Source organism: Hordeum vulgare, chromosome 4H (genome assembly GCF_904849725.1).
Source record: "Hordeum vulgare subsp. vulgare chromosome 4H, MorexV3_pseudomolecules_assembly, whole genome shotgun sequence".
Classification (NCBI taxonomy): Eukaryota; Viridiplantae; Streptophyta; class Magnoliopsida; order Poales; family Poaceae; genus Hordeum; species Hordeum vulgare.
In genome coordinates this window covers 609,097,783-609,113,628 of record NC_058521.1, presented here as the reverse complement: position 1 = coordinate 609,113,628, position 15,846 = coordinate 609,097,783, and the positions used below count along the sequence as shown (strand labels likewise).

The following is a 15,846-nucleotide window of genomic DNA, read 5'->3' as shown; positions in this document are numbered from 1 at the left end:
TTCGTTGAAACAGATAAATCAATCACACTGTCGAATATTCTATTTCCATAGAATATTGCACTATGCTTCCATCAACAAAATAGGAAACATTTAAAGCATCTACAGAAACATTTATTTTCCTTTACTTTGTTTGTTGGAAGCAAATCTCCAATTTTTGCGAAGCAATTATTTCTGTATTAGTTTGGTGGAAACATTCACGACTTGTCAAAAAGAAAACAAAAAACAAAAATGGAGTATATAACATAATTTCTAGGAAACATTAATTTCTATATTTATTTGATGAAAGCAAATCACGACTTACCAAAAAAATATATAGAGTTATTACCATAATTTCTGGGAAGCAGTTTTTGATTTGGAATATGTTGATGCATTCATGCTTTCCTGGCTCAATCAAACGATTCAAAACAATTCAATTGAAGGGTGATGGACTAGTCTGATGAAACATAGCTATCAGTAGTCTGATTGCTAGTGGTTCCCGTTAGCAAAACTGTTGATATAGTGTAATATTAAAGCCCCCCATTGATTAAGTAGGTAGGAGATGCAATCAGAACCAGCTACCCATCCTGAAGCATTTATCCTCTTTAATTGATCCATGATTGCGTTTTCCCGCGCACGTGGAACAGGCTGTGTCTTCGGCCTACCACATACTAGTCTATGTTGCTAGTCTATGGCACTCCGCATCTATCGGTGCATAAGGTTGATCGTAATGAAAGTATTGTAGATAGTATCATACATGCTAATTAGATATTTTCAATAAAAAAATAAAATTAAATAAAGAAAGAAGAGTTGTGTATCACATCATGATAGAATATCATATTAAACGGTGTGCTATGTCATGTATGACATTAAATGAATTATTCTACTCCCTTCGTTCCTAAATATAAGTCTTTTTAAAGATTACACTAAGAGACTACATACGAAGTAGAATGAGTGAATCTTCACTCTAAAATATGTTTATATGCATCCGTATCTAGTTTTCTATTGAAACCTCTAGAATGACTTATATTTAGAAACGGAGAGAGTATAATTTTAGCATATGATACTATGCATTACAAAAGTAATATCATATACTAGTATATGATACCCGTCCGTTACAAACAATCTTACTTGTGCACTACCACCAAGATGGAGGAAAAGAACGAGAGAACTTGATGTTTATTTGCTAATTAATGTCATTACATGCAATGAATTTACCACTGCATGTCGTGCTAGATAGTCTCAAGTCATTAAAAACATAAACGCCCCACGTCTATCACTGGTTAATTTCTTTATTCATGTCAAGAAATAAAAAAAGCAAGGTGAAAGTTAATGCATCGCGCCTAAATGTCTTGGGATCATTTGTTTTTTGTAAGATGACTTGGGCACCGATACCGAGGGAGTACTACCTTTATAGTGGGGAGTAATATATTTTTGATGTCATGCAACATTTTATTTATTATGTTGTAAACTTATCTTGTCTTGCTATATGCGATATTGAATAACTAGATATGTTATTCAATTTGTCTCATTCTTTATTAATTAACTGTCACATCATCTTTTTTCTTAGGTGTTATTATCTATGTTACTCTCACTATGGGTAGTATAAAACTGCCCATAATGGAAGTAACTTCACTAGTACCAAGACAAGATAGTGGGAGTAAATTCACTAGTAACTCAGCAAATTTGCTTATGTTTGCACTGATTTAATGAGAAAAGAGATAAATTAAGTAATATAATTAGTTACTCATAATAAGGATAACATCACACATACTAAGACAAGATGAATTTATAATCTTATAAATAAAGTGTTGCATGATAGTATACATATGTTACTCTGTACTATATAAATAGTAACATAGGGTATGCCGCGATTTGGCTCCATGGCTCATTTGAGCCCAGGAATGAACAATACCTTGATTTAAAAAAAAATCAAAAAAATCCATTTTTTTGGTGATGCAAGATGCTCTGGTGTATGAACTCCGTGCAAAATTTTGTGAACTTTGGACATTCGAGGAGCTCACGGCAAAAAAGACAAATTTTGCATGGCAGTGAAAGCTTTGAAAATCGCACAGTTCATGTTTGATTTTGCCTTTTTTGCCACAAGCTCTTCGATTGTCGAAAGTTCACAAAATTTTACACGGAGTTCACGCACAGGAGCATCTCGCACAAAAAAAGAATTTTATGATTTTTTTCTATCTCAAATCGATGTACTGTTCATCGGGCTCAGGAGTGAATTATCGGTAACGTATGCTTGTTACTCCCTTCATTTTTATATACTATAAAAATTACAATTTGCAAAAATACAAGGCCACTAACACTAATCGATGCAATATTAATAATGTTTGCTTATAGTTTTAACAAATGAAAACATTAATTATCCCTTGCGTGCATGCAGGAGTGAGATCATTGGCTTAATGTGCATGAGAGAGAGCAATACACATTAATTTACATGGTAAATAAGGAGGCAAGCTACTCCATCCGTCCGAGTGTATAAGTCATTTTAGGTTGTGCACCGTGACCAAGACGGAGAGAAAAACGAGAGAAATCAATGATAATTTGCTAATTAATATCATGTCATGCAATGAATTGAACACTGCATGTCGTGCTAGCTAGTCTCAAGTCATAACATACACGCCCCACGTCTTTTATTGGTTGATTTCTTTATTCATGTCAAAAACAAGAAACAACGTGAAAGTTAATGCACCACGCCGAAGTTTTTTGGGATTATTTGATTTTCGTAAGATGACTTATACACCGGAACGGAGGAAGCATCTTGCAACATTGATTTAAATGACATTAATTTTTGTCTTAATACATGTAATATGAGCTTGTGGCCTTGTATATAAAAATGAAGGGAGTACTAGTTAAGTTATCCCTCTTTATGGGTAGTCTAAAGACGATCATTGTACTAGTTTTCGTTTGTTAGAACTATAAGCTGCGATAGACAATATTAATGGTGTTTGCTTAGAGCAACTCTAGCGGACTCCGTATTCCGTCCCGATCCGTAAAATAACCGTCAAAGTGCGGGTCGGGGCAGAAAAACCTGCCCGATCAGACCCCGCATCCCGCCCCGGCCCGAAAATATTTTTGCGGGGCGCGGCAAAAATCCCCCCAACCTCTAGTTTCACGGGCCGGGAGGCTGACCCGAGCTCAGCCTCTACCCGTAGCAAGATTTGGCAGGAGGGACATTTCCGTGCGGGCTTTCCCGCCCCCCACCCGACGCCACCATTGCCTCGCCACCGCACGCTCCGGTGCATCCTCCGCGGCCATCCCTCGCCGCCATGGACGCCTCCTTGGTGCCCCCTGTCATCGTCGAGGTCGCGCACGCTCCTTCCCCTCGGGCGGATCTCATCGCCGGCCATGTTGGCCCCGCCGTCACTCAAGCTAGCGCCGCGCCTGCCCGCAAGCGGCAGGGCAACGTGGTCGTGCCGGGGGGAAATCCGACAGCCCCCGCCGCGAAGGCTCGCGCTCCGGGCGCTAAGGCTGTTGTGCGATCTCAGCCAGCGGCGGAGAAGGTCACCAAGGCCGCGGGCGTCAAGAGGAAGAGGATTCAGGCTCCTCCTTCATCCTCTCACTCCATCCCGGAAAGATATGCCCCGGCGATGCCGTTCAATGGTGTCGCTCACCCCGCAAGCGAGGTGTTCGACGAAATGGCCGGAAGGTATGCGTCTTCGGTCATGGTAATTTCCTTTCGTATTCGCCATTTGTTGCGATAGCTCGTGACTTGTCAATCGTTCAATATTGCCAAAGATCGAAGAACTGCACGATCTTGGAAGATCAAGCTTTGATCCAAGCATGGAGTGCGGTGTCTCTTTATGTATGCATGGGTACATTTCAAACCGCCAAGAGATATTGGCAAAGGATCAAAAATCAATACTTCCGCATTATGGTAAAGTATCCCAATAGGACTCCACATACATTTCGGTCGCTTGTAGGGCGTTGGGAGAATATCAAGCCTATGTGCAGCCGTTGGGCAGCTTGCTTGGAGCAAGTACGCAATGCCTTTCAAGTGGGAGCATTGAATCCGACTATGTGAGTTTGTTTTGCCTTTGTTCAAGTTGTATGTAATCATATTTGCATCATGAGAATTGATTACATCACTTTGTTCACATTATGTAGGACAAGATTGTCCAACATAGATACAAAAACATGAAAGCTTCGGAAGGCAAATTCTTTAAAGTAGAGCATTGTTGGGAGTTGCTCCAAAAGTGTGAGAAGTGGAAGTTGATCGACAAAGAATCTTTGTTGCTCGTCGAAGAGAACAAGATCATGTCAATGAACCGTGATGACATGGACGACCTCACCAAAAGATGACATGATATGGCAAGGAGAGAGATCTTGAAGAGGAGAACGGAAGACTCTGCTCCATATGGTGGCATGATATGGCAAGGAGAGAGATCTTGAACATGGCATGATATGGCAAGGAGTGAAGATCAACCAAGATGATGCAAGACCCTCTTTTGCATTTGTCATACTGAACTTGGCTTTTATTTCCGCGTAAAACTGTGTTATGTTTGTTTGAATTTAAACTTATTTGTGAAAATTTATGTCAAATGCGAGAATTGAGCGTTTTCTTTTTTCGGGGCGACACGGCCGTGTCCGACCCCGCAAAGCCGACCCCTATAAAAGCATATTCGGCGAATATACTTTTATACGGGTCCGTTTGGGGGTCTGCATCCATGCCAGACCGCGTCGGCCCGCAAAAGGGCTTTGTGCGAACTGGAAACGCGTTTTACGGGTCGACATTATGCGGGATCTGCTAGAGTTGCTCTTATAGTACTACTTATATATATATATATATATATATACATCCTACCACCTAGGGATAGTTACCCCATGTGTTCCATATAGTACCACGCGGGAGTATATATACTAATTTATAGGAAATATATATATATATATATAGCTCAAGACGATTATTGGTTTACAAATCGTGGCGCACACAAGTGAAAGTGCGTGCACGTGCAGCTAGCCATGCATGAAATAATGTTGATGCTCCTCCTCGTTGTGATGGCCGTCCTTTGGAGGTGGAGCGAGGCGGTCATGTTGATGTCGGCCCTGGTTCGGAGTCTATCGCAGCAGCCTGCTCTAGTTGTCACGGACCGCGTGACCGCGCACCGCCTCCTCATCCGCGGCAGCGCCGGGGGCTCCTTCTGTAACCGTCCGCCCTCCACCACGCCCAGCGCTGTCCTCTCGCGCCGCCGCTTCCACAACCTAGGCTCGGTGCCCTACGGCCCACTCTGGCGTGCCATGCGCCGCAACATCACCGCCGACGTCCTCCACCCGTTGCGCCTCCATCGCTACGCCGCCGCGCGCCGCCGCGCGCTGCGCGGCCTCGTCGTAGACCTCACCAAGCAGTGCACGTCCACACAGGGAGGCGGAGGACTAGGAGTAGTCCTCGCTGCAGAGAGTATCCGCTCGGCCATGTTCGCCCTGATGGCCACCATGTGTTTCGGCGACGGCGTGGACGCGGGGCGTGTCCGCGCCATGGCCGACGCCCAAAGGGACTTCTTCCAGCTCTTTCCAACGCAGGACGTGTTCGCCAACTTGAGGCTCCCTGGTGCGCTCGCTAGGATCGTCTACTGCAAATAGTGGAGCAAGCTAGCCACGGTGCGGCGGAAGCAGGAGGAGATGTACTTCCCGCTCATCGACGCCCGTCGAAGACGGCATCGCCGCCCTGGCGAAACGGTGGCGCATGTGGACACGCTCATTGACCTCTGCGTCCCGGACGACGCCTCCAACGCTGGCATGCAGCGGAGGCTAGGAAACGCCGAGCTCGTGGGCATGTGCTCCGAGTTCCTCGGTGCCGGGACCGAAGCCGTAGCTGCTGAGCTGCAGTGGATCATGGCGTACCTCGTCAAGCGTCCAGCCCTGCAGGAGGCCGTCCGGAAAGAGATCGACGATGCGGTCGGCACGGACGCCGACGAGGTTAGCGAGGAGCTTCTCGAGAAGATGGACTACCTGAACGCAGTCATTCTGGAGGCGCTCCGGCTCCGTCCCAGTGCGCCCTTTGTGTTTAGGCAGGTACTCATCCTTTCCTCTTCCTCCTATACATACCACTGTTTCGTCTAAAAAATTTCTGCCCATAAAAATTTCCTGCCCAACAAAAGTTTTAATGCCTCACTGTAGCATTTCTAATGCGCGGGAATCAATATTGCTTTTACAGACTTCAAAAACGCGTGTCTAAAAAACACGCAATGAAAATTATGCGCGGAGTTTTTTTTACGTCTGTTGGAGATGCTCTAACGTAATAGGTTCATATAGCTTGTAGAAACGTCTTTACATTATGGGACAGAGGAATATTTATAAACTAAACTCTCGTAAGCACACTTTCCTTGTGTTGACTAACATATATGCGACTATGCAAGGTGATGGAAGGAGGCAACGTCGTCCTTGACGGACGACATGTTCCGGCGGGCACGGTGATGAAGTTCCCGTCGGGGTGTCTCGTGCTAGACGAGACAGCGTGGGCTGACCCGAACGAGTTCAAGCCTGAGCGATTCCTGGGGAGCAGTGGTGGTGAAAGGGTGAGCCTCTTGGCGGCGGCCGGCAGTGCGGGAGAGATCAAGATGATGCCGTTCGGTGCCGGGCGGCGTATGTGCCCCGGTATGGGCGTCGCCATGCTGCACCTGACCTACATCACGGCCAACCTCGTGAGGGAGTTCGAATGGAGAGAGATGGGTGGAGAGCTCGCCGTCGATCTCGAGCCCAGCATCGCTTTCTTCACCCTGATGAAGCGGCAGCTGCGCGCTCACCTTGTGCCTCGTTGTCAGGACAAGCAGATGATGCATGCATCTCTAGGATGATGCATGATGTGATGAGTTCTTGGAAGGGATGCTCTTGTTTCCGGTCTTGTCATGTGTTGTACGTAGCTGTCTAAGGTATATTTCGCTTATAATTTGGCCCAAGGACTCTTTTTGTATTGGTTTGTGAAATTTGATTCCTGAAAAATGTTGCGCTTATATATGTTGTTGTTGTTGTGGATTTTCTTTAACGGAAAGGCACTATAGCACCCGGGAGTCCCCACCCCTCTTATCTATAGACTGTGAGTTGTAAATTTGTAATTTGGCTGAAGGGTTGTTTTTGTATTCATTCATTGTGTCTATATCCCGTGCTTTTGGACCGGGATTAATGCTATCACTAGTCCCGGTTCATGAGGCTAGGCTTTAGTCCCGGTTTATGAGGAACCTCTAGTCTCGGTTGATGTTATAAACGGGGATTAAAAGGATGGTGTCATGCTGCGGCCCCTGCAAACCCCTTTAGTCCTGGTTGTAACATCAACCGGGATTAGAAATGGATCTCTAGTTTTCTTTACCTAATAATAAAGAGGCTATCGCTTCCGTCGGAAAACCCATCAAGGTGATTTTACAAAAAAGTCCTTACTGTTTATGACATTAAACTCGTAGTATATATTAAATGTTTTTTAAAATACTCATATCTTTTAAACCGTAACTCCAAATTTAACATATTATATATGGAATTTGACTAGAAAAATGTGTAGAATTTAAATATGATATTATTTTATCTGTTAAACGTTTAATAAAAATACTATCTAGGGTGCAATCTTAATAAATAAGTCATTATTCGTCTTTCTTTCATACCGTTACTCATCCGGATTGGAGATAAACACGTCAACAAAATCAGGATTAGAGATGAAACTGAAGGTCACTTGACTCATTCTTTGTACGTATTAAATCTACATGCAAGCCGTGTTAAAATAGAAAACTTGTGAAATTTTGAACTGCATTGTGAAATTTTGAACTGCATTTTTGTAGGATAAGATCATCTTTATTTATGTCGTAACTACAAATTCTCAGATTATAGACCATTTTTTTATAAATTAAGAGCGTGTGGTATTTTTTCTCCCGTTCCAACGCACGGGCCCTTTTGCTAGTAATTTATAACACCAATCGGAATTACAGATGAATCTTCACAACATGCATGTTAATTAGTGTTTGGTGGACGTCCTATGATCATTATTATGCAAATGCTATTAGAGGTACATAGTGCTGGTTCATGGTGCTACAAGATGCTCCTTGCGGTAACAAATCTCTATCATCTTTTAACAAATGATGGATTTTATTAACTCAAAAGGAGCATGAAGAGGATACTTATTGGTAACAACTCGAGTTAAATGTATATATCCCCTGAACTTTCATATTTCGACCACATCACCCCTAAACTAAAAAACCAGCTACTTAATCCCCAAACTTCACAAAACCAGACAAAACACCCCCTAGAAGCCACCAAGCTGGTTTTGCTACTTGTTTTACCCACGAGGCATGCTGACCATTATTTATTCTTTTACTTATTCTGCCACCTCATTCCATGCCCCACATGTAAGTGTGATCAACTACAGAAGAAACACGCCCTCGCGACCACTGGTCTCTCTGGTAACTCTGTCACGGGCCCTCGCGATGTGGCCTCCTCTTTGCCACAACATGTTTCCGCACGAGCGCCTGCATAAGGGCTTCAGGAATCTGCTAGCGCTAGGGTGAAAGACACCTACTTGTTGAGCCTAGGAGTCCTACTGGTTCGATAAACCTTACAGTCTTTGTGTGAGGAAAATTTGCTGCTGACTACATCTTCACCTTCCACTTGGGGTCCAACGAGGGGCGAGAAGCATATACATCATCTCGTCATCAAGCGAATTTCTGACGCCGTTGCCGGGGACTCCACTCTTCAAGATAGGGGAGTTGCACACTATCTTTTACCTTTGCTTTTTAGTCTTCTTAGTTTACTTTCTAGTTTTTGCTTTAGAGTCCTATACCAAAAACCACAAAAAAATTAGTTACTTTGCTTTTAGTTGTCAAGCATGTTAAGGTTTGATTCTTGGAAGGAATCTGAGGTACTAGACTTCCATCAAAGGAATGGAGAAAATATGAAGGAAGCATGGGATAGAATTTCTAAAGCACACAAAAGAATTATGCCTTAGATACCCTTCAAAATTGTGCTTAGAAAATTTTATCATGGTCTCTGTATATGGTGCAAACACTCTCTTGATAGCTAAAGGAAATTTCTTATAGTGTGATGAGGCAAGAGCTCTTGATATTATACATGGTCTATCTAATAATCTTGTTTATAATCATGGTTATGACACTATTATAGATAGACTTGCTACTATTGAAGGGAAAATAGATGCTCTAGATTTAAGAGAAAGAGATAAACCTATGGTTGATAAGGAGCAGATTTTGAAAATAGACCATGACTAGGAGCCTTTCATTAGAATTAGCATCTCTAACCAAGACTTCCTTGCTTATTGTGATATTGGATCCATGGTTTCTACTATGCCAAAAGTTGTTTATGATTCTCTTTGGTTAGACATGGAATTTTTTTCATCTTATCATGGACATGCTAATGGTGAAATTTCTGAAATCCAGGAAAAGGTAAAGATGTCCAGGTTACATTATCTAAAAGGAGTGCAACAATTGATTTCTTCATCATGGAGCCCGACAAAGGGAATATAGTGCTTGGAAGGAACTTCCTCCGAGCCATGAGAGGCTTCATTGACTTAGGTAAAGGACACATCCGCTTACGAGGGAAAGCGAAAGGTACGTACCCAGTACCTAGGAAAAATGAGGATGAACTTGTTGAGGATCCGTTTGATGGTCTTTATAATTCTGATAACTTTGAAGAACTTTGATCCTCCTTCTTGCATTGTGCCTAGCTCAAAGGCATAAAATAAGTGTTTGTTGGGAGGCAACCCAATATGTTTTTACTTTCTGTTTTAATGGTCTTGATGCATGTTACTACTGTAGCAACATCATTGTATCTATATTTTTAAGCTTTGTGCCAAGTTATAGCCTCCGATTGCAAGAAAGTTCAAAAGTTGTGACATGCTGTCCAGAAACATATTTTGTCTGCTTGACGGAAAAAATCATCAAAAATCACCAGATCATCTTTTTAATCTGAATTTGTTTGACAGCGTGCTCTATATAATTGTCTTTCTAGCATCGGTTTTGAGTTTTTTATTTGAGTTGCAGTAGTGTTCTGAGTAAATTATTTACTACTTGTTGTTCTGTTTTTCACAGATTGTGCCATGTTTTGTATTTTCATTGTTTTGCGAACCCTAAGCTTGCTTTTTTATTTGCAAAAATCTTTTGGCATTCATGATAAGCAGTAGATTTTCATGAGAATCTTTATTTACAGTAGGTATTGAATTATTTTATTAAGGGAACTAACTACTCTAATCAACTTATGATGAGTTTTGTATGAAGGGAGTTTTCAAGTATTGCGATGGGAGAGATGATGAAAGAAGATAAAGGAGTGTCAAACGCTCAAGTTTGAGGATGCCCCCATGCATCCCAAGAAATATACAAAGGAGACTCAAGCGTCTAAGCTTGGGGATGCCCCATGCATCCCCTTCTCTATCAACAATCATCAGGTCGTCCATCCCCATACTATATTTTTATCACTTCATATGATATGTGCCATGCTTGGAGCATTCAGCTGTTTTCTTTTTTAGTTTGTTCTAGTTTTGCTTGCTGTTCATAACAAGTCGGAACCTAGCCTAACTTGTTTGGGAGAGAGACACGCTCCATTTCATTCTAGAACACAACATAGGTTTTCATGCTTATTCTTTTTGTGTGTTCTTCATCTTTTCGTAGCTACTCTCATGCTTAGCTCTTAGCTTTCATGCTTATCTTCTTAAGAGCTTTTACTTAGGTTGATTTTGGAACTCTCTTGAGTTATCATGCTTATCTTGTTTAGAGAGTTGGCTTGTTGCACTGAGTTGTGTGTCTTGCGTAGGTAGGTAATTGAGGTTGCTATTTAAGTATAGTAGTAACTTGTAATAGTTTTGAGGTATTGATTTGAGTAATATTTGGACTATTGGTGCCAAGAGCTTGAGCCTATTAGTGACAGGTGTCATATTTTGTGAAATCCATGTGTTTTCCAAAAACTAAAAATTAGTTGAGAACTCTAACTACTAAATTGATCGCTAACCTCTGGAGGGGTTGGAATATATAGAGTACCCTCACGTTACCATGAGTCGAGGATGCGCAAGGATAACCAAACCTCCAAACATTCCTCCTCGGGATACTTCTCTTTGTGAATTTCCTAACTAGATAGAGAGTTACCGATAATAAATGTATGAGTTCTTCGGACTAATGTGAGTATTTGATTGTTGGCACTTCCACCATCCATATTTTGCTAGACTCTTCGGTACCGTGCATTGCCCTTTCTCACATTGAGAGTTGGTGCAAACTCCGCTGGTGTATCCGAACCCATGACATGATACGCTCTGTCATACATAAGCCTCATTATATCTTTCCTCAAAACAGCCATCATACCTACCTATTAAGGCATTTCCATAGCCTTCCCGAGATACATTGCCATGTAACATCCATCATCTCATGACTTGATCTTCATGTCATACATGCTTTTGCTTGATCATAGAGCCGCATGCTAGTTGGGTCTTGCCCTCATTACTGCTACATGACGCGCTAGTATCTTGCATATCCTACTACACTGACAGAGGCATACATTTGCATACATCATGATAGTTTTCACTTGTCTATATGTTGAGTACTTCTTATAAAGTGTGATGATTTTTCTTTCTATTCATGTAAAATATAGAGTGTTGCCGTTAAGTGAGGAAAATATCCCAAAGAGGACAAACAAAAGATCCCAAAGAGGACAAATGAGAGATAAAAAGAAAGAGCCAAAGATGCCACAAAAAAAGAAAAAAGGAGAAAAATAAAAAAGAAATAAAAAGAAATAAAAAGAGATAAGGGGGAAACACTACAATTCCTTTTGAAAGATCCACACTCGTACTCCATTACTATATTGGTACTACATAGATATTACAATTCATGCATAACTATGTGGGGATCCTTACACTATAGAACTTGGTTTGCATATTCCAATGATGAGCCTCCTTAAACGAGCTTTAGGTCTTCATGAGCAAACAAGTTGGATGCACCCCCATAGTTCCATTGAAGAACTTACCTTAGCTCATATGTGCATCCGTTACATGGCAATCCCTACTCCTCACATCATATCTATCATTTGACTTTCACTCGCCTATGGTTGTCCTCATTGATGTAAGCCTTTTACACCTTTTTGTCTTCCTTCCCCATCATTATTCTGTTTGCAATCCGAATGCCAACATATCTTGCTTACGCTCATCCATTGCATAAGTGCTCAAACTCGAAAGGGAGAGGATCATTTTGACTTGTGCCTGACAAGTGGTCTGGGGATGAGTCAAAATAAGATTCCAAAGGAGACTAAGTGTGAGGTTTAGTAGACTGAGTTCTCAATTAAAAAATATTTTATCTCTGAACCCGTCTCCCACTTCTTGTATGCAAACACCATTTGGAGACATTCGAGTCACGGGCAACGAGAGCTCTTGCACCTTTATGTTCTTACTTTGCTAAATTCAATACTAGATATAGACTCTTTCTTGTTATTGTCTTGACTTGAATTGCATATGTTACTTGCTTTACATTGAAGTTCTTATATGTGTGTTAGCATGTCACCACATAAATTATTGTGTTATTATTTATCTACTCGAGGACGAGCAGAAATTAAGCTTGGGGATGTTGATACGTCCCAAATGTATCTATAATTTCTGCTTGTTCCATGATCTTTTGGGTGACATTGTTACATGTTTTGCTACACTTTTATATCATTTTACACATATTTGGACTAACCTACTAACTCAGTACTTCCAGTGCCAGTATCTTTGTGATGATGTCTTTCTTCCAGGGGTTTTTACCTAATTTTCCGAAGCCAGAAAAAAAATCCTAAAAAACATATAAAAAAAATCAACGAAACAGAAGCTTCGGGATCACAGAAGGAGGGCCACCGCGGGTCTTATGCAATCGATCGGATCATATAGATATCCCTTCAACACAACATAGGTCCTCGAAAAGATCTCGGACAACTCACCAAAGCACGAAAGCCAGTTAGAAAATGGATTCCTATTTGAAGAGAGCCTAACGGCATGGATAAGCTCACATTAACCCGTCAATTTTGGATCCAATTCGGGATTTTTCTTGGAAAGTTTTGGGAAGATATTGGAATGGAATAATATAGATTCATGCCTGCTGGCGCGGCCTGGCCCTAGGCCGCGCCAGGACGTCGCCTGGGTGGGCCCCACCTCCTCTGGTGCCCTCCTTTGGCCTATATTTAGTGTTCCGTGAGAAAACCCTCGCAGACTATCTGTAATCGCGAATTTCTCCAGCGTTCCGCCGCCGCAGCGCTTCCGAGATCGGGAGCGTCGGGAGACTTCTTCCCGGCACCCTGCCGGACAGAGGATTGACCTCCGGGAGCTTCTCCACCACCATGGACGCCTCCCGGATGTGCCGTGAGTAGTTTCCCTTGGACCTTGAGTCCATGACCAGTAGCTATGTGATGTCTTCTCTCCAATCTTGTGCTTCAATGGTTAGTCCTTGTGAGCTGTCCTACATGATCAAGGCATCTATGTAATTCTTTTGCTATTGCTATGCTCGGTTTGTTGGATTCCGATGGATTATGAGATTATGTTCAGATTGTTATGAGTTATATATTTGATTATACTTTTATATTACGTTCCTTAGTGATTCTTGCATGTTCTCCGTTGCTTTTTATTGCTTTGGCCAAGTAGTAGATCGTAACTCCAAGAGGGAGCGTTATGCATGATTGTGGGTTCGGGCCCCTCGATGTCTAGCTTGAGTGACAGAAACATGAGACTAGAGGATGTGCTTGTTGCCACCAGGGAGAAAACAACGGTGCTTGTGACCAAGGTTGCAAGGATTGTTTAACTTACACATAGTTCGTTAATGCAGATGTCCGTTGCTTTGAGTTTACACTTTGGGTGGGGCTCGCAACTTCATACCGGAGAGAAGTTTTGGATAGATATCTCAAGGTGGATGATTAGTAAGTAGATGCTAATGAATAAACGGTCAACTTTTCTCGGCGTATTGCCCATTACCATTGAACCTCTAACTATCAAGGAGCATAATTAGCATTGCGGTGCGATCATAATTTTGTCAATTTCCAACTGTGATTTGTTTACCCTAGCATAGTTGTTTATCGTCTTTTGGGAGAGAGACATCACTAGTGAACATCATGTGACTCCGGTCCATATCACCATCATTGCTTACACCTCTACTATTTACCGCTTTATTTACTTTTCCGTTGCAATCACTATTACCTTCCGTCTTGTGTTTTGATCCTTTGCAAACTACAAGGCCGGAGAGATTGACAACCTCTCTGTACTCGTTGGGAGCAAAGTTATTTGTTGTGTGTGCAGGTCCACGTCTTCTGCTAGTGCCAGGGTGGAAGACACCTACTTGTTGAGCCTAGGAGTCCTACTGGTTCGATAAACCTTACAGTCTCTGTGTGAGGCAATTTTGTGGCTGACTACATCTCCACCTTCCACTTGGGGTCCAACAAGGCGTGAGAAGCATATACATCACCTCGTCATCACCACGTCAGGCCAGCTACTGGCCCCAGCTGCGACCGTCGTCGACGGCTTCATCTTGGATGCCGCCACCTTGTGCGCGATCGAATTGATCACCCGCCGGAGTGTGATCCACCTCATCTATGTCGTGCGACCAATCTGGCCCGTCGGTTGCGCGCCCCTCCACAATTCCCGTGAAGACTGTCCCGAGTAAAGTGCACCCCTCCATCGATGACACTGGGCTGCAACTGCGTCGCCCCGTGGTTCTCCTCGTGGCTGCACCAACCCGTGACCCACCGCTACTCCGCCCCTTCGGGTTGTAGCGCGGCGGCACGCGGTCCCGCCGCTGCCCGAGTCGTCCCCGTGGATGCACCGACCTGCGCACCGTCGCTATGCCGTCCCGTCGGGCTGTCGCATCACGGCATGCGGTCAATGCCGCCGCCCTGAGGTCTTCCCGCCGTCGCCCCGACCCGCACGCTGCCGCTTCTTCGCCCCTTCGAGCCGTAGCGTCGCGGCGCGCGTCCACTCTGTTGTCCCCGCGCCTCTACTTCCTGTAGTATGCGCCACACCATCTTCTTCAGCGCGGGAATGCCATCGTCCGCGTCGGTCTTCGTCACGCTGTCGGGTTCTTCCTCGACTACTTCGAGAAGCGCCACCTCGTTCCTAACCAGCCGCTGCCGCTGCCGCCACTCTCCTTTGGCGTTGCTGCAGCTCGCTCACCCGAGCCGCGCCGCCCGTCCACCTCCTTCATCTCCGTCTAGCACCATCTCATCGCTAGCGTCGTCGCCGTCTTCCCCGACCACTTCGTCTATTCGACCCCCGCGGGTAACATCGGCCCTTCCTGATTTGCACCGCAACCATCGTCGAGTCCTTCTCTGCTAGCCTCCTCGACACGCCATACAAGTTTTGTGTAGGTCCTCATCTACGCATGACCAGTAATGGCAACACCGACATGTGCCTTCGTCCCTGGTGTGTTCCTAGGCCTGGCAAGTTTGGAGCGACTCATCGTCAACATCGACTTCGTCCGTCTACGCATGCATGGTGCTGGCAACACCGATGCGTGCCTTCGTCCACGACGTGTCCCCGGGCTTGGCTATCCCGGCGCGACGCGTCTCAACTACGTCTTCTTCCCGATGCACCACTTCTTCGAAACCACTGCGCCCATGACTAACTCGGCGCCTCCTTGTGCCTGCGGCTCCATGGCGACTTCCTCGATACCGGCTACCCCAACTCGACATCGACCACGATGTTCTTCGCACGGCTACCTCGACCACGACTACACCACCCTACGCTCTCGGCTACCTCGACATCGGTACAAAGGGCTACAACCTTTCTTGAGCAACCTCGTCGGTTGTCACTCCCGCCACAACTTCCGCAATGCAGCGACCGTTACGACTGGGGGGGGGGGGGGGGCGGGGCGTCGGCTTACCTTTGGATTCTTCTCTAGTCTCACCGTCTGTGTCGCTACCGTTGTGACTGTG

At 44.0% G+C, this 15,846-nt stretch overlaps 2 protein-coding genes across 2 annotated transcripts; both read left to right on the top strand.

The window, feature by feature from the left end:
* Positions 1-4,934: 4,934 nt before the first annotated feature.
* LOC123447610 (cytochrome P450 89A2-like) lies at positions 4,935-6,990 on the top strand. The gene is made up of 2 exons (XM_045124217.1): positions 4,935-6,003; positions 6,348-6,990. The coding sequence occupies exons 1-2, from the start codon at positions 5,611-5,613 to the stop codon at positions 6,783-6,785; spliced, it is 831 nt and encodes a 276-aa protein (XP_044980152.1). The 5' UTR covers positions 4,935-5,610; the 3' UTR covers positions 6,786-6,990.
* On the top strand, positions 4,954-5,571 carry LOC123447611 (cytochrome P450 89A2-like). The gene has a single exon (XM_045124219.1). The coding sequence runs from the start codon at positions 4,954-4,956 to the stop codon at positions 5,569-5,571; it is 618 nt and encodes a 205-aa protein (XP_044980154.1).
* Positions 6,991-15,846: the final 8,856 nt, after the last annotated feature.